Raw genomic sequence first — 26,138 nt, 5'->3', positions numbered from 1 at the left:
AAGTAAACTCACGTCTATCAATTACACCTGGGAGGAGCATGAACACACATTCCAAACACAATTCTGTTTTGAAGAAACTAAGGCCATAAGACTCATCTCTTGTTTTCTTGGAGTTTTCTCACAAGTACTCATAATTTCCTTCTCACAATGCCATTCTTGGGCTGTATTCTGACAGTAAACAATGGAGGGAGGGGAGAAATTGCTTTGTTTAAATCTGGTGAGAATAAATTTGAAATTAAATATTGTAATGTTACAAAAAGTTGAGGCATGACTAAGGAAGAACAGGCATTAACTGTACATCAAGGCTGCTGAAATTTCCTATGACATTAAATTAAGCTTAACATTAAATTAAGAAACAAGAATGTGCAAGAATAAGAATATGCTTCATCTAATCACTTATGCTTAATTTAGTGAACAATATAACAATTATGGCATGTTTGGCACATGACCACAATGCTCATCAAAACTGTACTGAGGCTGCTCTTGTAGCCATGAGGAAACCATGCTAACCTCTCCATAAGGTTTCTAATGATTATCATTTAAAATTGCCAATTATCATAAAACACAGAAACAGTCCAAAAGACAAACACAACCCTATCGTTCCATCTATCTATCTATCTATCTATCCATCTACTATCTATTTCTATATATTTACCTATATGTATACTTACATACATATGTGTGTGTGTATTTCACTTAAAGATCATGTTTTATCATACATCTTGTAACAGGTTAAATGAATTATTAAATATACTAAAACTCCTCTTCAAAAGATATTTTAAAGGATTTACTTTATTATTTATTTGTGTGTGTATGTATGTATGTATGTATGTGGCTGCCCACAAAGGTCAAAAAATGTCAGATCCCTGGGATTAGAGTTACGGAAAGTTGTGAGCCATTAGATATAGATGCTGGAAAGAAACCAAACTTGGATTTCCTGGAGGACCAACATGAGCTCTTGAATGCTGAGACATTTCTTTAGGCTTACACAGCCTTCTTACTTAATATGATTAACAGGAACTGCTCTTACCTCTAGAAAACTGTAAACTTGCAACTGGATGCCTAGAGATTTCTGTACATATCAAGGTTTGGCTTATGGGCTTATCACTGCGTGAAATACATAGATAGCTCTCCATAGTCAATCAATGAACGAGGTATGGCATAGAATAACAAGTAAATCTGGGAATTTCTACTTCTAAAAACTCATCTGGGTAGCAGGATGCCAAGGAACACATTTAATTGGTTACAAAATGTTATATTCTACTTGATTTTTTTATAGCAGAACTGGAGCAGTGAGGGCCAGGGAAAACCCAGCTGTTCTTCATTTATTTTCTTGGCTGCACATTAAGCTAAAGTTTTCAAAACATGTACCCAGACAGGGAAGTAATCAGAGAAATGTTACTGCTCTGAATAGCCCTAACTCCTCATATGACAGCATTCTATGGGTTTTGGCTTTGAAGTAAAGATTTCTAATAATGTTTTAATCAATTTCCTATCTTCCAAACTAATTCATAAGGATCAAAATCACTACATAAACAGTGGTTATTACAATGTAACATGATGAATTCCTCAAAATCCTGTTCATTTTTAGTTGTGTGACTTTTTTATTATCCTATATTGTGCAATTTTTGTAAGTGTGTTAGCTGTGGCACATGCCCATCTATATGTGCACACAGCCAACTTTGACTAAGACATCTTGTAGTAAGTGTTTACCAATTCATTAAACTCTTGCTCATATTTCTCATCTTTACCACTTAGCTTTTGCGACATCTCAGACATAGTTATTCTTTTGTGAGTATCTTGTGCTCCTGATTCATATATGAGACTTCTAGAAGGCTTTAGTTTCTTAGCACTTAGATCTCTTATGTCTGGGCTAAAAGTCATCTCACCATGGAGGTTGGCATCTACCTTAGCAAGTGACCAAACAGAATGTGTATAGAAAAAAAAAATCCACTGCTTGTAAGCTATATTGCTTTTCTGCTCAAGTCTTGGACACCTTGCATGACTTCTGCCTAATCTCATTCATTGTAAGCCAGTCACTAACATCTTTTCACATGTAAGGGAGAGGAACTCAACTCTGCCTCTCAGAAAAAAGAAAAACACACTGTGGGCACATTCAGAGGGTCCAGCATTACTTTAATCACATCACTGTCCTGTTTAAATTTCTTACTTACATGTCTACACTTCAGGTTTACTTCTGGATACTCTTGATGTATTTATTCTATGCCATATAACACTGCAAAGATATGTGCAGTGACTGAATTAAGTTATAGAAAAATCACACTCTGTGTTTTCCTCTTGGGGCTAAGGTCTCTTGTATCTCAGACTGACCTTAAAGTTGTCAAGTAACCAAGAATAAGTTTGAATTCTGATGCCCTTTTTCTCTCTCCTGTGTCCTGGGATTACAAGTATCACCACTCTTAGGTATACAGCATTCTGCCTGCATGTATGCCTACATGCTAGAAAGGGGCATCAGGTCCCAGTATAGATGGTTATGAGCCACCATGTGGTTGCTGGGGATTGAACTCAGGACCTCTGGAAGCACAGCCTCTGAGCCATCTCTCAAGCCCAAGTACTACCACTCTTATTTTTAATGCAATGCTGCAGATCAAACCCAGGCTTTCACACATGATACCCCCAGTTCCACAAAGTGTGTTTTTTATCTCCTACTATGGGGCATGTATCTGACTTAAGTTTTTATTCCCACCTGAACCTTCTTTGGCTTACTTATCTTGAAAGCGAGAACCATAATAATCAACTCTGTTCGGTGACTGAGGAAAATATAGATAAAAGTGTACGTTAAATCACAAAATATGCAGCAGTTAGTACTGAGTTAGCCAGGATATAGTGCTACAAGCCCATAGTGCTACAGAGGAGGTTGAATTCATTCCAGTTCTTGCTGCCTACATTAAGCACCTACTACTAGACAAGGCCCCTTTCTTTTATCTTTTAACTTTTCTGCCTCAGAATGATTCCAATCCTCATGCCCTGCATATGCAAGTATTCAATAAGCATTTTCTACCTCTGATACTGATGGTTGCCTCTATTTTCCTTTATTCAGTGTACAACAGGGGGCATTTTTAGGTATGCGTATTTTACGAACTAGAAAGAAATTAAAAAGTATAAGGTGAGGAATGTCTGAGAATATAGGTTAATGCGTAGGTCAGACATGAACTGAAATCCCAGCTCTGCTGGTCAGCCGGTAAGCCCCGTGATCCCTTGATGCTTTGTTTCCTTTGACATTTATATGGAAATAGTAAGTTTACTTATTAAAGAGATAATATGTGAAAAGAGTTTAGAATGTCACCTTTCAGTGCTAAGTGCCCCTGGGAATGTGTTTCTTCTATAACTCTATTTTTTTCACGTTGTTCTCTCATCAGGGCAAGATGTGCTGCCTGTGGACAAGTAGACCCTACTGCTTGCAAGTCCGATTTGGCACACCAGAATGACTTCAATACAGGAATGAGTAGTCCCCAGTGTTTGTTCTGCCTACCTGGATAGCAATCTACCAAAAACAGCTGGAACTGTTTCCATTTGCTATTTAGCTTAGCCCAGGGGCATGCAGGGCCATAAGCACATTTCAGGGATTTGAAAAATAAACAACGAAATGTTTCATGTTTACCACATGTGTCTTTTTCCTCCCATGATTTAGTTTGGCTTGTTCTCAGCCATAAAAATTTACAAAAAAGAAAAGAATGGATTTGACAGCATAAATCTTTCTAACCCATCCCCCAAAATCTTCCAATCCAAGGTTATGATGGGAACACATGTTCTAACTAATATGTTCATGATATTTTTAATAATTACTTTGCTCATGAACGTTTATTCAGCTGCCTATGTTGGTAAAAATATTCTCACCCAGGCAGAGTAACCTCCTGTACTGTCCGAGATTTTCCAAACCATCAGACCATGAGATACATTCAGACAAAGGGGAAATGTGCATTCAGGGACTGCCTTTCACTATTCAATTATGTATGCAATAAGTTTATCCAGCAGGTCAATTTCTTCGATGAGAATCTTGTTTATTCAGCCAATGAAAATCTTGACATCAGTGTTGGAGCAGTTTCCAAAGAGATTGCTTAGCTATTCAATAATTTATTTAGGAAAACATACAATACAGGCCATGCCTTTTTTCTAGGTTATTTTACAGCATACCTTCATGAAAACAAGCTTCCTTTTTTGATGGATTTGGAAATTACAGGAAATCACATCTCACCCTGAAAGGATCTTTGGTCCTTTCAAATGTATTATTTTCTCTTCTTGGAATATACCCTGTCCACCTCAATCTAATTCCTAGAAACATTAGTATCTTTAAGTTTTACTGTCTCCAGAAAGCCTTTCTTAGCCTTGTTGGCCAGGATGGTGTCTCTGCAATTAGTCTCCATGGCACTGCAAACTGATAAATGATGGCACTCATGGGACACACACAGCTCATGAACACACCTCCCACCCACCAATGCTGTTTAAGTGTCAGGCTCTACTATACCACTCAAAAAGCTGTGAGTCCCATGACTTAACCCAGCACAGAGCTAGGGCTGAAAAAGAACCTGTGGGACTATGGGATGAATGTGCAGATCCTCCTTCTCACATGGCCTCCGCATCTCCTTCTTCTCTTTTGTATCTGAATTTCAATAACTCCTGCCAATTTTAGCTTTAAAATGTTTCCCAGACCATTCTCTTTCCTGACACTGCTTCCATTTTCTTAGCTATAGGCCTGCTTACTAACGCTCAGCTGTACACATGGGCCTGAACGCTGTGAATCACAGATCCACTTTAAATGCCCAGTGACTTCAGGCTGCCTAAAGTACAAATGGGGCTTTTTCTCCTAAGGCATCCCATCAACATTTTGCTCCTTGCCTCAGTCTGTCCTCTCTCTTAGCACAAGATAATATTTATATTCAGAAAGACAAAACAGCCTGCAAACAAAGTACAAGAGCCAGGGTTTGAAGATGATGTTTCCTAGACACTGTGCAAACTTCTTAGGTAAGCCCATTCCTATAATGTACTAGACATGCAATAATTGAGATAAATTAGTGAATAATTGGGGGGAAGGAGTAAGGATAAAAACATAACACACTATTACTTCTTCTGACTTTTTTCTCAGTTTTCTCAAAAAAAATGTTAATGTTAGATGTTAAGGTACATTATGAAAACAATGCTCCATGGGTAAAATGGAGAGCACAGTAGAGCTACTCCTTAGAGATTCCCAATGCATGCTAACATATTAAAATTAAATGAAGACAAAATAAATATTAGCAAAAAGAGAGAATATTTGGAATAGGAGAACTGCTAACTATATTTGAATTACAGCCTAAAGCCACATTAACACCCCTTCACTATGAGACAGTCCACTGTTCCAACACTTCAGAGGGCCCCTCATTATGACTCACTACTATCCACCATCACATGCCATGTACACATGTGTCCACCATAAATTCTTTTGCCCAAATAATTTTCAATGTCTTAAATTTTAATATATTGATATGTGTTGCTTTACAATATTTTGTCACATTTCTTAGTGCATCATGGCAATTTTAACACAAATAAAAATTATTTCATCAAGGATCATTAGCTTATGAGGTGTTTTATTGTTTGTTTTCCAGATCAATGAAGTATTATTTCTAGCATCCTTTTTATGATTTTTATATTTTGAAATTCTCATATATGCATATCATGTGGTTTTTGTGTTTTGTTGTGTGTTGCTTGAGACAGAATTTCTCTGAATAGCTCTGGCTGTTCTGGATCTCACTCTGTAGACAGAGCTGGCCTAAACTCAGAAATATTCATGCTGCCTCTGACTCCTGAGTGCTGGCACATGCTACCGCCACCTAGCTATGATATGGCTTTTAAATAATAAAATTTTAGGGTTGGCAATGTGTCTTAGTCAGGGTTTCTATTCCTGCACAAACATCATGACCAAGAAACAAGTTGGGGAGGAAAGGGTTTATTCGGCTTACACTTCCATACTGCTGTTCATCACCACGGAAGCCAGGACTGGAACTCAAGCAGGTCAGGAAGCAGGAGCTGATGCAGAGGCCATGGAGGGATGTTCTTTACTGGCTTGCCTCACCTGGCTTGCTCAGCCTGCTCTCTTATAGAACCCAAGACTACCAGTCCAGAGATGGTCCCACCCACAAGGGGCCTTTCCCCCTTGATCACTAATTGAGAAAATGCCTTACAGTTGGATCTCATGGAGGCATTTCCTCAACTGAAGCTCCTTTCTCTGTGATAACCCCAGCTGTGTCAAGTTGACACAAAATTAGCCAGTACAATTGACCCCTTGTCAACTTGACACACAAACAAATCACTAGTAAGCCTCAACCCTTACATTCTTATTCATCCCCAAGATTTAAATAACTTTAAAAGTCCCACAGTCTTTACATATTCTTAAAATTTCAATTTCTTTAAAATAGCCATCTCTTTTAAAATCCAAAGTCTTTTTACAATTAAAAGTCTCTTAACTGTGGGCTCCACTAAAACAGTTTCTTCCTTCGAGAGGGAAAATATCAGGGCACAGCCACAATCAAAAGCAAAAGTCAATCTCCAACCGTCCAATGTCTGGGATCCAACTTACAATCTTCTGGGCTCCTCCAAGGGCTTGGGTCACTTCTCCAGCCATGCCCTTTGTAGCACACGCGTCATCCTCTAGGCTCCAGATGCCTGTACTCCACTGCTGCTGCTGCTCTTGGTGGTCATCTCATGGTACTGGCATCTCCAAAACACTGCATGACCCCTTCAGTCCTGGGCCATCAATTGCAACTGAGGCTGGACTTTCACCAATGGCCTTCCATGGCCTCTCACAGTGCCAAGCCTCAGCTGCTCTGCTCAACTCCTTCATGCCTTCAAAACCAGTACCACCTGGGTGACCCTTACACATTACCAAGTCCAGCCACAGCACAAGGTACAACTTTGGCTATATCTGGAACACAGCCACTGTGCTCTCAGAAAACACTTCCCAGAAGATGTCACCTCAATGATGCTGGTCTCTTCTTAATCACTGCTAATTTCTTAACTCCAGCTAACCAGCATCAATAGTCCCAGTAATGCAAAGTTTTTGCTTTAGTAGTTCTGGTATCTTGTTAATCACAGCTGATTCTTCAGCCCCAGCTAACCAGAACTACAGAATCTTCACAATCAAAACAGCAATGGCCCTGAAAAGAGTCTTTAATTTTCCCTCTGAAATTTCACAAACCAGACCTCCATCTTCTGCAGTGTTCTCAACATTATCTTCCAAGCTCCTACACAACATCTGACAGAGCTTTTAACAACGGGTGGATCTTCAAGCCCAAAGTTCCAAAGTCCTTCCACAGTCCTCCCCAAAACATGGTCAGGTTGTCACAGGAATACCCCACTCTGCTGGTACCAATTTGTCTTAGTCAGGGTTTCTATTCCTGCACAAACATCATGACCAAGAAACAAGTTGGGGAGGAAAGGGTTTATTCGGCTTACACTTCCATACTGCTGTTCATCACCACGGAAGCCAGGACTGGAACTCAAGCAGGTCAGGAAGCAGGAGCTGATGCAGAGGCCATGGAGGGATGTTCTTTACTGGCTTGCCTCACCTGGCTTGCTCAGCCTGCTCTCTTATAGAACCCAAGACTACCAGTCCAGAGATGGTCCCACCCACAAGGGGCCTTTCCCCCTTGATCACTAATTGAGAAAATGCCTTACAGTTGGATCTCATGGAGGCATTTCCTCAACTGAAGCTCCTTTCTCTGTGATAACCCCAGCTGTGTCAAGTTGACACAAAATTAGCCAGTACACAATGACCTTTGGATTTTCAAGCAAAGTCCTTCTCTCTTTAGATAAAGCATTAAATGATTGTGTTATTTCAGGTTACTATTGCTGTAATGAAACACCATGACCAAGTAACTTAGGGAGAGAGGGTTTATTTGGCATATATTGTTGTTTATCATCAAAGGAAGCCAGGAAATGAATTCAAATAGTGCAGTAAACTGAAGGCAGGAGCTGATACAGAGGACATGGAGCACCGTTGCTCAGTCTGCTTTCTTATAAAACCAGGACCAGGAGCCTAGGAACTACACTAACCATAATGTGGTAGGCCCTCCCACATCAATCACTAATTAAGAAAATCCCCTATAGGCTCACATACAGCCCAATCTTATGAAGGCATTTTCTTCATTGAGGTTCTCTTCTCTCAGATACTTTAACTTGTGTGAGTTTGACAAAAACTAGCATATAACTCTAGTCATTCAGTTTGCTTGTGACATAAAAAACAATCCAGAAACAAACTAACAAAACCCCAAAGGCTTATACCACCCCTGGTCTTCTTTCCTTCATTCTACATCAAGAATTCTCAATCTCAGATGACTCTTATTCCTCGGGAGATATTTTTCCTTGTCCAGGGGCACGTTTTTTATGGTAAAGAGCTCAGAAAGTATGAAATAAGGCTGAAGACAGGAGCAATACCAGTGGGGAGAGTCCAGGGATGCTCACTATCAAACAATACACAGGGAAACCTAACAAGAAAGAAGCATTTCAGCCAAAAAGTTAACAATGGTGACTATAAGAAACTTGGTACTTACTTTTGGGATAGCATTGGAAATGTAAATGAAGAAAATACCTAATTTTAAAAAATGCTCAAAAAAAAAAAGAAAGAAAGAAAGGAAGGAAGGAAGGAAGGAAGGAAGGAAGAAAGAAAGAAAGAAAGAAAGAAAGAAAGAAAGAAAGAAAGAAAGAAAGAGACTTGGTACTTTTCTAGAGATAATAAAATATTTAGGTTGAATCTCTGGTACTTTCATTTTGAGTTTCCTGATAACCTTTGGAGCACTGCATTATATTTGATTAATACAGGATTACAGAAATTAAATTATTCTTTTAACCCAGGAAGGAAGGAAGGAAGAAAAAGACAAATACAAACAATGTGGGGAGAGATGGCTGTATTTGAGGGATGATATGGAAACCTAGTGAAGGAAAAACTTCCTTAAATATATGGGTGTGCTACTAAGAAATCTCCTAATAATGAGGGATATGGAGCCTCAACTGGCTATTTCTTGTCATCAAACAAGGCTTTCAGTAGAAGGATGGAGTTACATTCAATTGATTTTGGCCAAAGGAGTCCCATAAAAATTCCTAAACATCCCAGGCTGCTAAGATAATTGATTGCGGTCTGAAAACTGGCAGTGGGGCCATTGTCAAGGACAGCAACCACACGATTCATTGAACATGGAGAAGCTGAGCTGATGCCTACATGGATTACTCACCCTATGTTCTATGCCTTTAGTGTGGGAAGATACTGTGCAAGACATCAAGATATAAACATCACTGTAACACGAAAATGCAATACCAACCCAGTCATAAAACCTTTGACCTGCAATCTGTCCTGTCTGAAAGATAGGCTAGGTCAGTGGTGGCTCAGAATTTGTGGGAGTAGCGAACCAATTAAGATCCACTCCAAGAGATGAAACCCATACCCAATACTTTCTTGGTAACCAAGAACCAGAGACCAGAAAGATATCTCAGAGACTTAGGGTAAAATCAAACACTACTGTTCTTAAAACAAACAAGTAAACAACAACAACAACAAAGTTATGTCTCAATAAAATGACTCCTAGTGATATTCTGATATAATCATAGATCAGAGCCTTATCCAGTCATATTCAGAGAGAGGCTATTTTGCTGTGTGATGACTTGGTAAGGGCAGCACAATCTAGATTCTGATTCAACTTCCGTTCTTTAGTTTTGCCTTTTTGCTTTAAGGCATTCCCAGGTGGAATGGAATCACTTAGGGGTAAGATGAAATGGGCAGTCTCGAACCTAGAGATGGATCCCCATCATGTATCTGGGTGTCCCTCTGGATGGATAACTCTGAGGTTTAGCTCTGCTATCAGTCCTCATTTTCTGTTTCTGCCACTATGGTTTCTTTTTATTGCCACAATCCCTTTAGTGTATCTAATCAGATATAAATTCTATTCATAACGACAAAAGATTTTCAGTGAACTTTCAAACACACATTTTTATCAAGTGGGGTTGACGTGACATTTCTACTGTAGTTCAGAAATCATAATGCTCACATTCTCACTCTGATTCTCTATAGTAATGCAAAAGAGAGCTTTCTAGACACCTTGATGTGTGGATCTTGAATGTTCCTCAGTAAATATGAAGGGTTTCTAGGATGGCAGTAATGGGTTGTGGTGGAACCTGTAGGCATAAGATTATGGAAGAAATCCAGTTGGGGAAAAGTAATGGGTCCTGCCCATGAAGGGTACTTTGAGACCCTAGCCACTTTTTCCTTCCTCCTATTATCACTAATCATGAAGTAAGTTTTTGACCTGCCACAAGTTTCCTATTGTTGACATTTAGCATGTCAAGCAAAGGCCAAAGAAACGGGTCTGCACACTTGAAACTTTCGAAACAACCCCTTTTCCTTATGAGTTAATTATCTCAGATATTTTATTACAGTAATGAAAATTGGACCAATGTGCATGATGTTCTGTTGATAATGAAGATATTCGGAGGCTACTCTAATAGCTTCCAAAGGGCTTTTTTCTCAATAAAAATGTACCTCCTTCAAGATTTCTTGAATACAGTAACTTGTATAAACCACAGAGATGCAAGTTTATTATAAAATAAGACTAGAGATAGAATTTTGAGCTTCAGTTGGCTTCAATAGGGCTCAGTTGGTAGGATTTGTATCAGACCTCTATTCTGTTACTTTTACATTTTGAAGTCCAATAAAACCTGTTTATCTTATTGGCATTTGGAAAATTCTGTGGTAATCCCTCTTAGGTTTATGAATTATGCAATAGAGTTCCAAAGTGTCCTAATGTTACATCAATTATACACACACACACAAACAAACACTTTGGCAGAGCTGAAATTCACTACAGTTTACCCATGACTTTTGGGATAAAACATAAAATGTCTTTCTATACAAACTACTTATTTTCACTAAGATTCTGTGCACACATTTCTTGTTCTCTTAATTTTAATGAAAATAAACATGGGTTAAAAAGCTACTGTGTAACCAGTCTCAGGATAGGAATTAGAGAAAAGGAAAAGAAAATAAATAAAATGTAGTGTTAGTTTTAGGTACTTGCAAGCTTCAGTTAAAACTGTCACCATAACAGTGGCACAGCACACTGGGACTAGGGGAGAGTTACCAGAGAAGGCTTTCTGGGAGACATAGATAAAAGGTTCTGGTTTACTGAGGCTCACTGACAAATTTAACCAATCTAATGGGGGATGAAATACTTGACCCTGCCTTCACAGTGGTACTGAGAAAGTTACAAGGAACATTCATCCCTAAATACAGTCATAAAGACTAAAATCTAATAAAGAAATATAAGGAATGTATATTTTTTCTGTTGAAGCTATGCAGTTACCTCTTTGTTGGGGAACTTCTGTTAACCTGTTTTGTACATCTTAATAACAAGATATTTATGACCAACTCTATGGAGTGCTATGTACACATGAACATTTTACCTTTAGTTTCAAGAACACACACACACATCACATCACATCACATCACATCACATCACATCACATCACATCACATCACATCACATCACATGTGTGGAGGTCAGAGGATGACTTCTAGGGAGAAGTCCTTGTCTGCCACCTGTTGAGGCAGGCAGGGTTTCACTTGTCTGGGCTGCTGTGCTTTCTTCTATAGGCTAGCTTCTTGGAAAACTGGATTCCATGTCTCTGCTTCCCATCTCACTTTAGAAGTGTTGAAATTACAAATGCATGCAACTTCATCTGCCTTGCTCCATGTGTTCTGGGGATCTGAACTCAGGTTGTCAGGCACACACTTTAACCCAGTGATCCACCTTCCTAGCAATTTCTGAAAACACTTATCTACCCATCTGGAAAAGATGAATGTAGAGAGTAGAGCATCTTAATAGAGTCCAATGTATTTAACACTCAGACTACTAGGCAATTAAATGAAAACATAAGTCTACAGAAAGGTTAGGTCAAGAATATTTAGATACTTTATTTACAATAGTCTGAACCTAGAAATCAGTACATACCTACCAAGTGCTGAGTAGATAAGCATATTGTAATAAATCCAATAAAGTGCTATCTGGTGACACAAGAGAAGAAACAATTGAAAAACTAGTAAGTTCCAAAAGTTGAATTTAGAGAAGTCTGGCAGATTATATGAATAGATTACATGTGAAATTCTAGAACATATAAAATATAAAAATCACAGTTAGATATCATATTTAGCATGATTCCAAGGATGGATCTGACTGGGGTGGTAAAGAAATGAAGAAAAGACAGACACATAGACATGCAGAAAAGCTGGGGTCAGATAGACTGGGCTTTCTGATGGAGGAAATGGAAGCTCCCCATGACTATTATGTTGACTTGAACAGGGAAGTAGGGTTCTTGTATACAACTGAACAAGGTGGTGGGTTTCTTAGATACATATAAACAAGGAGGAAGTCTTTTTTATGCTGTGCAGCTGGATTAAGGAAACAAGTTTAGATAATCTTAGTAGGAACAATCTCTGTATGAAAGCAGGTCATAAATATCTATCCAAGAGAAGAAAGATATGGTAGACATTTTCTGCACACACTATCAATATCCTCACAAGGATGAAAGAAAGGCTTTGACATTTTCCTTGGGCATCATCAGGTAGGTAAGGGGTTTTCTCACTTCCACAGGTCTGAGGTATGACCATGTCACATTTTCTTAACACTTCACTACTGAGGACTTCTTCACTCCCCATAATTGGAAACAGAGATAATTGCTTGCCAGTGGAAAAGGAGGTAGAGAAAGAAGTAGACTACAAAGAAACCCAAGGGGGACTTTGTATGATGAAAACAGTCTCTTCCATGATTGTAGTAAGGGTTGCTGAATATGTTGTCAAAGCATATTCATTTACACACTTAAATTGATAATTTATTGCTTACATAAACAGACTCCAACTATCCCAGCTAGAAAACGCACATGGCTTCCAGCGAACTGGCAGAACCAGAACTATCTGAGCCTCAGAATCTCAACAACTCTGGCCTCAGCCTCAGACACTGATACACCATGGCTTCTACAAAAAGGATCCCATAATGCACTACCTGCCACCCATGCTGAGGTTCAGATTCTGCTCCCTCATCCTGAAAGATGCTAATATAGCCTCGGTGAAGATTATTCTGTGAGGTCCTGATGACTCTTACTTGGGACTCAGGCTCTTAGCTGTTCTGCTGTGATCAGTTTTCCAAAAGGACAAGAAGATGAACTTTCTTTTTTTCCCCTCAACATTTCAAGTCAGTTTCTCAGTGGTAACTGACTCATTGTGTCTGGTGAGATCTTGCTCTGGTCAGGACCCTATGGGTAACGATGCTCGGTGCAGTCGTCCCACTTCTCCAACACCAGGCACAACTGCTCACCATTTCCTTCACTTCACTGGCATTGTCACAAAAGTATAAGTCTAACATTCTGAATAACTTAGTTGTGTTTTCAGAGTTATAGTTGCTACTAAGATTAATACCAGAATGTCTATAAAACATTGCTGTAAATTTTGTATCATATTTAGTACATGTGATTTCAGTAAGTACCTATGATGTGCCCAATACATGCAAGCTTTCTGGTGGATAATGCCTCATATACTTCTCGTAGTAATTCCATTAGTGATTTATGTACAGACCTAGACAAGTGAGTTTCTATATAGGTTGATCTCTTTGCTTTATAGTGAAGGAACTAGATTCTATACTACTGTAATTTGAAATGATTTTTTAAATATTCATAAAATTAACACAGTGTCAATCATTGGCCTGAATTCTCATTCTAAAGGAAATATATGCAATTTTCTTGGGTGTTCAAATTGAATCTTCACACTATGGGATCTATTCTGATCTTGAATTCTTCTTTCCTTTTTTATTGTGGTGACATTTTAATGGGAAAAATATACGATATTCCAGCTTTAATGAGTCTATGAGGACCATCTCCACAGATTCATTTTCTCTCCTTGTCACTATTCTAAAAATGGCCACCAGACTGGGATGCCCTAGGCCAGAAGGCACAGACTTCTACTTTACTCACTTCCTCTGGATACATGCTCCCAGTGATCTCTGCAACAGTATTGAAGGAATCAGTATCTGGATAGGTCTTTGCTCCCATTTCCAGATGAATGACAATTTTGTTCCCACGAGAAGCCATTCGAGACATCATTTCTGCATCTTCTACTGTGATACAGGCTGTTGGAATCTTGGGCACACCATCTTGATATTTCTGAATACCTGTGTGAGGACTTGAGAAGAGAAACCACCATATTAACTTAAACGTGAAAACTGCTTCAAATTCTTATATATTGACCGTAACTTTCACTGACGTTTATATATTTAGAGTAGGAATATTTGACTTTTATATGAATATATCTTTTAATCTTAATAAAACTGTATAAAATTAAGTTTAATATTTATGTCATTTAAAAATTACATAATATTTTTATAATTTGGATAGTCCTAGTGTGAAAAGTTGACATAATCTCTTACAGAGAGTGACAAAGCTATCATAACTAAGAAGTGAACACATGTACAGAAGACAAGTGAGCCTCTGAAACCCACAGAAGTATATCTTGCTACATGCATAGCAAGAAACTGGTTCAGATTCTCTCAGGTCTGTAGATTTTTTGTTTGTTTGTTTGTTTTTTGTTTTGTTTTGTTTTGTTTTTGAGACAGGGTTTCTCTGTATAGCCCTGGCTGTCCTGGAACTCATTATGTAGACCAGGCTGGCACCGAACTCAGAAATCTGCCTGCCTCTGCCTCCTGAGTGCTGGGATTAAAGGCATGCGCCACCACACCCGGCTAGGTCTGTAGTTTCTTAATGACATTTAGTCTCCTTTTTTCCCTTCCAAACACAAAACACAGAATATACAAACCTTGTAATAAGGTTGAAAGTTACATAGAAAAATGGTAAAACAACTAAGAAATACTTATGTTGCTATGAAGAATGTGGGTTATTTTTCCGTAGGGAAAGGAAATCTATCATATTTATGACACTAAAGGGGATGTATGATGGTTAATCTGTATGTATTTATGTCTGCATGTGTGGGTGCACCCATATGAATGTTTACCTATGGAGGCTACAAGTTGATGGTAGTTATTTTTCTCTAGTGTTTCTTGCTTTATTTACTGAGAGAGATCTGTTGATGAATCCAGAACTTGCTGATTCATCTAATCGTAATAGCTATCATACACCTGGAGATCCTCTGTTTCGGTCTCCTGAAGTTCTGGGATAAAAGGCAGGCAGGCAGGCTGCCCTGTCTACCCAGCTTTTATATGGGGACTGGAAATCTAAGCTCTGGTTCTTATACTCTTATGCAAAACATTTTGATCCCTGAGTCATCTCCCTGGCCTCTATGACAATATATCTTAATTATCAACCTGCTTGAAGAGCTGCCTAAAATGTTAGTAAAGATGACTTCTAAGCTCTTTACTACAAAAATTCTGTGTAATGGCTGTCATGAAGTGAAAACCCTTGTCATGTGCTCCTTTCATCATGATAGTCTGCATTATCTTCACCACATCAAAATGGTTACAATCAACCATGGATGGAAACCATAAAGCCAGGAGCAAAAATAATTCTGTCCTGTTTTAAATTCTTTATCTCAGGTGTTTGTCATAGTGACTGAAATTCTGCATAACCCGGAAAATTAGTTAAGATCTAGATGCTAACATTGAAAGTGTAGAGTGTTAAACACATACAAGATATTCCAACAACTCAATAATGAAAATAAAATCCAATGGAAGACCAGGCAGGATTCAATAGATAATTCTTCAAAGAAGATAGAGCAAAGAGTAATAATAACATGAAAAGTTTCTACACATTCTCTCTACAGGGAAATGTAAATCACAACCATATAACCAGGAGGAGCTGTTTCCTCACATTCACTAAAGGAAAAGGAGGACAGATAGACACAAGTACTGGGGAAGATGTAGGGAAAATGGAATACTCACTCACTGCTGACAGGAATGTAAATGGCAATCTGTTTTGGCAAACAAGTTATAGTTCCTCAAAAATCAAACATGTACTTAGCATCTGTGAAGTAGCTGCCACTGCCTGTGCATTTGAATACTTGGGCCCAAGCATGTGCTGCTATCTCAGGATGTTGTAGAAGCTTCGGGGCTGTCCCTATACAGCAGAGCAGATCACGGTGGCTGGTCCTTGAAGTCGATACTCAAGTAAGGTACAAAGTCAATCTCTCTGTGTCCTGATCTTATAGACAACAGAGGAACTTTCCTAGAAGCTCTTGTCTCCATGAGTTCCATCATGCTTTCCCTGAATTTTCCCTGAAGTTGCTTTTGCCAGCTATTTTGTGCCAAGGAAAACCACTAATATACCATATGACCCAGTACATATACATACATATATGTGTGTATGTGTGTGTGTGTGATGGTGTGCATGATAATATAACAGCAGGATTCTTGTTTAGATTTTAATCATAATCTGGACTTTACTTTTTATTGAAAATAGGTTTTTTTTCAGACAGCATATAGTAGCATTATTCTTAACAGTCAAAAGTGTAAATAAGCCTAATATCCATCAACTAATATCCATGGGTGAGCAAACTATGGTATATCCATACTGTGGAATACTATTCAACCATTTAAAATGATGTTTCACCACATGTTGCAGCAGAGACAAAGTTTGGAAACATTATCCTAAGCGAGAAAATTTTCAAAAAACACATGTTATAAGATGCTACTTATATAACATGTCTAGAGCAGACGTATCTTTGGAAATAGAAAGTAAAATGTAGTTTGCTTATGAGTGGTAGACAAGAAGGCAATGTTAGTGAATGCAAATGAGTATGCAGTTTCTTTGGGGTGATAATGAAAATGTTCTAACATCAGTGACAGTGATTGTACAGACCTGTGTAAATATCAAAATGATTGGACTACACAAATTGAAGGTAGATTTTATAACTTTTGGATTATATTCAAACAAAACATCCATTTATGAAAATCAAGATAAAGTTCCAGATTTTAAATTAGAAAATCTTGGAATTCTTTGTATTAGAAAATTATATATCTGTATACCCTCCTTATAAGACATGTGATAGTACACATAAAAGATAAAATGGGCATATAAAAAGTGAACTTGAGAGCTCCAATTAGCTTCTCAAATCTCATTAAAATTATAGTGCATTTTACAAAAGTGACATAATTTGAACACAACTGAATATGTCCCATTTATCTACATAAAATACAGGCAATGTCTAAGCAAGTAAGTTCGAAATTTACTACGTGATTGCCACACATATCTCTAATGCCTTTAAAGCTAATCACCTCTGACTAGTTCTTTTCTAAAGATATGAGGCTCTAATGTTGCTGAGGATTTTGAAATCTGCAAGACCCATAGCAGTCTGGGACAAGAGGACAATAGGACAGTTATGTGTCTTCAGGAGGAATGTGCTGAGTTTTACAGGTGCAAATAGCATATTGGCTAAATACACTCAGGGTGCTTGGAGCTCAGGACTGTTTCAGAAGAAAGGATGTGGCCATTAGAATGGATTGCATACAGAGCTGTTGAAGTTGCAGCCTCTTGCATCTGAACTTTTAAAAGTTTCTTTATTAGAGATGTTATTAAATATACTTTCTTTAATTAGTAGAAAAAACTTGAAAGGGGATGGAGGACAGAGAGGAGAACATGATTGTGTAGGGGGAAAGGATTGAAAACCCTGAGGGTCAGCAGAAAGAATGGAAACATGCAACTTCGGTGGTAGGAGGTTGAGGAGACCCTCCAGAATGTAAACAGAGATCTGGAAGATGAGAGACTCTCAGGACTCAGAGAGAGCGACCTTAAATGAAATGTCCTACATTGGGGGGATGGAACTTGTAGAGCCCATCTCCAGCAGAAAGACAGGGCATCAAGGGAGGGATGAGATTGCCATTCTACAGTAAAAATTCTGACCCATAATTGTTCCTGTCTGAAAGAACTTCAGGGATGAAAATGGAGCAAAGCCTGAAGAAAAGAAGGTCCCTTGTCAAGTCCAAAGTGGGATCCAGCTCAAGGGGAGGCCCCAAGACCTGACACTATTATGGAGGCTATGGAGCGCTCACAAAAAGAGACCTGTCCTCCGAAAGACACAATGAGCAACTGAAAGAGTCAGATGCAGATATTTGCACCCAACCAATGGTTGAATTAGGGGAAAACTGGAAGAAGCTGAGGAGGAGGGTGATCCTGTAGGAGAACCAGCAGTCTCAATTATCCTGGACCCCTGAAATCTCTCAGATACTGGACCACCAACTAGGCAGCATACATCACCTGCTATGAGGCCTCCAACACATATACAGCATAGTTCTGCGAGGTCCGGATTTAGTCAGAGAAGATGCTCCTAACCCTCAGGAGACTGGAGGCCCCAGAGAGTTTAGAGGTCTGCTGGGGTGGGAGTGGGGGATGGGAACATCCATGTGGAGGCAGGGGGCCTGGAAGGAGGTATGGGATGCGGAACAGTGAGAGGGTGGACTGAGAGGGGAATAAAATCTGGAGTTTAAAGTAAGTAAGTAAGTAAATAAATAAATTAATTTGAAAGTAATTCTCTTGAAATAATTACAATTGACGTCACTGTATTTTATTTAAAATCTAGCACCATAAAAGTATATATTTCAGACTTTTAAATGTCATTACCAATAATAAATGTAATTTCGTTTAAGACTCTTACACTGTCATTAACTATACAAAAGTATAAAAGTTTCTATCATGTAATTTTATGAAGAGAAAAACCAAAACAGTCTACCTCCCATGAGTTAGGAACAAAAGGCTTGCCCAGTAGAGGAGGGAGGGCAACTTTTTACTCCTAACTTCTGCAGTTCAGATGACAGGGTAGAAAAGAGGCAGAAATAAGTCAGATTCCTAAATCTATTCCATAGAGGAGAGGAGCTGTGATAGTTGGGGAGGTTACCAACAAACATGATTCATATCTTAAGTTCTATAGATCCCAGAAAGGAGACAGTTTATAAGCAAAGGCTTGGAGAGGATCAGCTTCCCAAACAGAAAAAAAAAAAAAAAAAAAAAAAAAAAAAAGATAGCCAACATGACCAGAGTGTGAAAAGAGGAAAATGGCCAGGATGCTGAGAAGAAAAAGAAACTCTGAATTTTAATATCCATAGCACATAGGAACAATTTCTGGCTCCTCTCTCTAAAATACAAAAATATAGAGAAGATTCAAGGACAGCATGAAGTAGCTCTCTATAAAACAAATGAAAGCTTTTAAATAGCTAAAATTTTACACCACATTTTAGCACTTAAAAAGTATGACATAAATATTAAATGTTGTTATGTAATTTGTAACTCAGATTCAACATCACAAAGCACATGTTTCCCATTTGATTTTGTTTCTTCTTAGAATGTTTTGCTTATTAATACTCGCTATGTCACATTAACTTGGCCACTTATTTCCTCTTCTAATATAGCATATCTGTAGCAGTACTAAGCAAAATGGAGATTTATAATAATAAAATATCAATGTATATGGTTTATTAAATAGTGGGGATGAGTGTGATATGAGAGAAACCAAAATCATTTGGCAGATACCAACTATAACTTTAGCCAAAGAAATGTCCTGTGTGTCCAACCACCTACTGTTGTCTATGTCAGCTCTAAAAGCCCTGGAACTAATTTGTGTGGTAGTTTGACTATGTTTAGCCCATGGGAAGTGGCACTGTTAGGATGTATGGTCTTGTTGGAGGAAGTGTGTCATTGGATAAGTAGGCTTTGAGGGCTCTTAGTACTCAAGGTATTTCTAGTACAGAAGAGAGCCTCCTTCTGGCTGCCTGTGGAAGAGAATCTCCTGGCTGCCTTGATCTAGCTATATAATCCTTGGCAACTTCTCCAGGACTATGTCTGCCTGCATGCTGCCATGCTTCCTTCCATTATAATGGACTGACCCACTGAAATTGTAAGTCAGCCCCAAGTAAGTATTTTTCTAAGAGTTGCCTTGATCATGGTGTCTCTTCATAGGAATGAAATCCTAACTAAGACACTTTACAATGCATAGCATATGGCACTTCTTAACATTTTGGCTAAGATTGAATGAAGACATTTGAAATTTTTAACACTTATTATTCACTGAACTTCAAAGTAAACATAGAATAGAGCTGGGGCGATAACTCAGAGTAAAGATTTAGCTATCCAAACATAAAGACCTTAGTTCAAATCCCAGGAACTCACACAAAGTCTGACATACCAGCTTGTATCTGTGATCTTAATTCTCCTATAGCAATATGGCAGAGATAGAAGAATCTTTAGAAGCTTATAGGCCATGTAGTCTGGCTTAAATAGTAGTGGGTAACAAAAAAAACATGCCTGAAAGAAGATAGAAAGATAGGCCCAACAAACAACCAAAGTTCTTCTCTGACATGCACATGCAAGGAATGGCATATATGCACCCATACTCACACATGTGAATACACATATATATCTTATATGCATCCCAGAAAGAGATAGGCAGCAGAGACAATGAGAGAGACTTGAGGAAAATATATATGACAGAAAGCATCAATTTAGCACCTAAAAGAGAAAACACAGGAGCTGTGTTTTCTATGCCCAAACCCCTGAGAACAAATCTAAGAATGCTTATAACAGAGAGAAATGCATGGTTAAGCATGGCCCCATTTCCCCCACTTGTGGGATTCACACATATATTTGTCTCTAATAGGTGCTAAGACACAGTTAAGAAGCTTGCTTTACTAAGAATATCCTAAGCCCCATTGACTGTGCAAAGTTTTCCACATATACTTCTTCCATCTCATAAAGAAATAGGTTTTGTGAAATATTCATTAATCCTCTCCTAATAAAGAGTAAGACAAGAATATAGTTTGTAACATACAAGTTTAATCTATTTAGATAATGCTTGTCTTAATATTTCTATACATCTTGCATAGAGATCTTACAGGAAGATACATCTAACTGAACCTAAAACAAAATGCTCAACTACCTGGCCAAATTCTTGGAGTATCCAAACTGGAGAAGGAAAAACACCTTCTGTTATGTAAGAAGTCCATGTGTGTTGGGGAGTACAGTGGGACTTATAGGGTGTGGCATGTTACAAGGAAAGAACAAAACCATGACCATCTTTCAAAATATTTTCTACTTCACAGCTTTGGACTTTCTGGTACAGAGAGTGAGTGGAGATCTCTATGCAGGATGGATAGAAATATTAAGACAAGTATTATCTTAATAGATTAAACTTGTATGCCACAAACTATATTCTTGTCTTACTCTTTATTAGGAGAGGACTAATGAATATTTCACAAAACCTATTTTTCTATGAGATGGAAGAAGTATATGTGGAAAACTTTGCACAGTCAATGGGGCTTAGGAAACACTTAGTAAAGCAAGCTTCTTAACTGTAAGCCCTCTGTAACCACCTGAGTAGCCTTGGAGATGCCCTTTCTCCACAGCCCTCTCTATGTTATACTGTAGCCAAGTGACTTAATGTGTCACACTTTAAGCTTTAGAGATGTTAGAGTATATCTTTGTGTTCAATAAATGTATTCATGCTGAGTGTCTTTAATCATAAAACATCCAAATAATAAGCAATAAAGAATTTTTTAGCCAGTCAGTGATGGCGCACGCCTTTAATTCCAGCACTTGGGAGGCAGAGGCAGGTGGATTTCTGAGTTCGAGGCCAGCCTGGTCTACAGAGTGAGTTCCAGAACACCCAGGGCTACACAGAGAAACCCTGTCTTGAAAAACAAACAAACAAACAAAAACAAACAAACAAACAAAAAGAATTTTTTAGTAAAATGACAATACTATATGAGATTTTTAAATAAAAAGACAATCATCAAAACATATTACTAATAAATATGGATTCCAGATAAAAGTCGCTAAAAACACTTTGGAATGTACAAAAAGGAAAAAATAAACTATACAAGATATATTAATATAACTACAGATCTTTAAAATGTAAAATGTAAGCAAGTATACATACTTGAACTGAAATGAACTTTTCAAAAACTAAATGTTGGGTCTGAAGCAATGGCTTAGTTGGTAAAACACTTGTGCAAGCCTAAGAACCTTGAGTTTGACACCAGAGTCCACATTTAAAAAGCCAGGTAGAAAATTTTCAACTGAAAGGGCCAGTAAATATCTTCAACAAAATTATAGAAGAAAACTTCCCTAACCTAAAGAAAGAGATGCACATGAACATACGAGAAGCTTACAGAACTCCAAAGAGACTGGACCAGAAAAGAAATTCCTCTCGTCACATAATAATCAGAACAACAAAAGCACTAAATGAAGATAGAATATTAAAAGCAGAAAGGGAAAAAGGTCAAGTAACATATAAAGCCAGACCTATTAAAATTACACCGGACTTCTCAATAGAGAGTATGAAAGCCAGAAGATCCTGGACAGATGTTATATAGACCTTAAGAGAACACAAATGTCAGCGGAGGCTACTATACCCAGCAAAACTCTCAATTTCCCTAGATGGAGAAACCAAGGTATTCCATGAAAAAAAACAAATTCACACAATATCTTTCCACAAATCCAACCCTTCAAAGGATAATAAAGGTAAAACTCCAACACAAGAAGGGAAACTACACCCTAGAGAAATCAAGAAAGTAATCCTTCAACAAACGTAAAAGAAGATAACCAGAAGAACAGAATCCCAACTCTAACAACGAAAATATCAGGAAGCAACAATTACTTTTCCTTAATAACTCTTAATATCAATGAATTCAATTCCCCAATAAAAAGACATAGACTAACAGACTGGCTACACAAACAGGATCCAACATTTTGCTCCATACAGGAAACCTACCTCAGAGACAAAGAAAGACACTTCCTTAGAGTAAAATGCTGGAAAACAATTTTCCAAGCAAATGGTCTGAAGAAACAAGCTGTAGTAGACATAATAATATCGAATAAAGTTGACTTCCAACCTAAAGTTATCAAAAAAAGTCAGGGAGGGGCACTTCATACTCATCAAAGGTAAAATCTTCCAAGATGATCTCTCAATTCTGAACATCTATGCTCCAAATGCAAGAGCATACACAATTATTAAAGAAACCATGGTAAAGCTCAAAGCACACATTGCACCTCACACAATAATAGTGGGAGACTTCAACACCCCACTCTCATCAATGGACAGTCCTGGAAACAGAAGCACAGTTAAACTAATGGGAGTTCAGAACCAAATGGATTTAACAGATATCTATAGAACATTTCATCCTAAAACAAAAGGATATACCTTCTTTTCAGTACCTCATGGTAATTTCTTCAAAATTGACCATATAATCAGTCACAAAACAGGCCTCAGTGGATACAAACATTGAAATAATCCCATGCACCCTATCAGATCACCATGGACTAAGGATAATCAATAACAACATAAACAATAGAAAGCCAACATTCACGTGGAAGCTGAACAATACTAAATGAAAACTTGGTCAAGAAAGAAAGAAAGAAAGAAATTAAAGACTTTTTAGAGTTTAATGAAAGTGAAGCCACAAAATACCCAAACTTATGGGATACAATGAAATCGGTCCTTAGAGGAAAACTCACAGATCTGAGTACCACCAAAAAGAAACTAGAGAGAGCATACACTAGTAGCTTGACAGCATACCTAGAAGCTCTAGAACAAAAGGAAGCAAATTCACTCAAAAGGAGTAGATTACTAAGGGGCAAAATCAACCAAGTGGGAACAAAAGGAACTATAAAAAGAATCAAGCAAACCAGGAGCTGCTTTTTTTTTTAATCAATAAGATAGATAAACCCTTGTCCAGACTAACTAGAGGGCAAAGGGAAAGTATGCTAATTAACAATATCAAAAATGAAAAGGAAGACATAACAACAGAAGCTGAGGAAATCCAAAACATCATTAGATCCTACTACAAAAGGCTATAGTCAACAAAACTGAAAAACCTGGATGAAGTGGACAATTTTCTAGACAGACACCAGGTACCAAAGTTAAATCAGGATGAGATTAATGACTTAAACAGTCCCATATCCCCAAAAGAAATAGAAGCAGTCAATAATAGTAGCCCAACCAAAAAAGCCCAGGACCAGATGAGTTTAGTACAGAGTTCTATCAGACATTCAAAAAAGACCTAATTACCATTCTCCTCAAACTATTCCACAAGATAGAAACAAAAGGTACTCTACCCAATTCATTCTATGAAGCCACGATTAAGATGATACCTAAACCACATGAAGACCAAACAAAGAAAGAGAACTTTAGACCAATTTTGCTTATGAATGTCAAAGCAAACATACTCAATAAAATTCTCCCAAATCAAATCAAAGAACACATGACAATGATCATCCATCATGATCAAGTAGTCTTCATTCCTTGGATGCAGAGATGGTTTAATATATGGAAATCCATCAACGTAATCCAGTATATAAACAAACTGAAAGACAAAAACCACATGATCATCTCGTTAGATGCTGAGACATCATTTGACAAAATCCAAAAGTTGTTTATGATAAAAGTCTTGAAAAGATCAGGAATTCAAAGCCCATACCTAAACATAATAAAAGCAATATACAGCAAACCAGTAGCTAACATCAAACTAAATAAAGAGAAACTTGAAGCAATCCCCCTAAAATCAGGGAATAGACAAGGTTGCCAGCTTTCTCCCTACCTATTCAATATAGTGCTTGAAATTCTAGCCAGAGCAATTAGACAACAAAAGGAGATCAAGGGGATTCAAATTGGAAAGGAAAAAGTCAAAATATCACCATTTGCAGATAATATGATAGTGTATTTAGGTGACCCAAAAAATTCCACTAGAGAACTCCTAAACCTGATAAACAGGTTCAATGTAGTAGCTGGATATAAAATTAACTCAAACAAATCAGTAGCCTTTCTCTACACAAAGGATAAACAGGCTGAGAAAGAAGTTAGGGAAACAACACACTTCACAATAGTCACAAATAATATAAAATACTTTGGTGTGACTCTAACTAAGGGAGTGAAAGATCTGTATGATAAGAACTTCAAGTCTCTGAAGAAAGAAATTGAAGATCTTAGAAGATGGAAAGATCTCCCATGCTCATGGATCGGCAAGATTAATATAGTGAAAATGGCTACCTTGCCTAAAGCAATCTACAGATTCAATTTACTAGCCATCAAAATTCCACTCAATTCTTCACAGAGTTAGAAAGGGCAATTTGCAAATTCATCTGGCATAGCAAAAAACCTAGGCTAGCAAAAACTATTCTCATCAATAAAAGGATGTCTGACCTCAAGCTGTACTACAGAGCAATTGTGATAAAAACTGCATAGTACTGGTACAGCAACAGACTTGTAGATAAATGGAATAGAATTGAAGACAATGGAATGGAATAGAATTGAAGACACCCTTGGTCACTTGATCTTTGACAAGGGAGCTAAAACCATCCAGTAAAAAAAAAGAGCATTTTCAACAAAAGGTGCTGGCTCAACTGGTGGTTATCATGTAGAAGAATGCGAATCGATCCATTCTTATCTCCTTGTACAAAGCTCAAGTCTAAGTGGATCAAGGAACTCAATATAAAACCAGAGACACTGAAACTAATAGAGGATAAAGTGGGGAAAAGACTTGAAGATATGGGCACAGGGGAAAATTTCCTGAACAGAACAGGAATGGGTTGTGCTATAATATCAAGAATTGACAAATGAAACCTCATAAAAATGCAAAGCTACTGCAAGGCAAAAGACATTGTCAATAAGACAAAAAGGCCACCAACAGATTGGGAAAGGATCTTTACCTATCCTAAGTCAGATAGAGGACTAATATCCATTATATACAAAAATCTCAAGAAGCTGGACTCCAGAAAATCAAATAACCCTATTAAAAATGGGGTATGTGGCTAAACAAAGAATTCTCAACTGAGGAACACTGAATGGTTGAGAAACACCTGAAAATATGTTCAACATCCTTAATCATCCGTGAAATGAAAATCAAAACCATCCTGAGATTCCACCTCACACCAGTCAGAATCCCTAAGATCAAAAATTCAGGTGACAACAGATGCTGGCGAGGTTGTGGAGAAAGAGGTGCTGGTGGGATTGCAAGTTGGTACTACGGCTCTGGAAACCAGTCTGGCAGTTCCTCAGAATATTGGACATAGTACTAGTGGAAGAAGATGTTCTAACTTATAATAAGTACACCTGTTCCACTATGTTCACAGCAGCCTTATTTATAATAGCCAAAAGCTGGAAAGAACCCAGATGTCCC

At 37.9% G+C, this 26,138-nt stretch overlaps 1 protein-coding gene across 2 annotated transcripts in view; it reads right to left on the bottom strand.

Annotated features, from left to right (window-relative positions):
• Cpq (carboxypeptidase Q) overlaps positions 1-26,138 on the bottom strand; it is a 511,424-nt gene that overhangs the window by 278,001 nt on the left and 207,285 nt on the right. For both annotated transcript variants that reach the window (NM_018755.2, NM_176073.4), the window contains one exon: positions 14,005-14,212. In NM_018755.2, coding sequence (NP_061225.2) covers positions 14,005-14,212 — 208 coding nt within the window. The remainder of the gene's footprint in view (positions 1-14,004; positions 14,213-26,138) is intronic.

This window comes from Mus musculus, chromosome 15 (genome assembly GCF_000001635.26).
Source record: "Mus musculus strain C57BL/6J chromosome 15, GRCm38.p6 C57BL/6J".
NCBI lineage: Eukaryota > Metazoa > Chordata > Mammalia > Rodentia > Muridae > Mus > Mus musculus.
The sequence above is the reverse complement of the archived record's forward strand: the minus strand, read 5'-3'. Positions and strand labels throughout refer to the sequence as shown.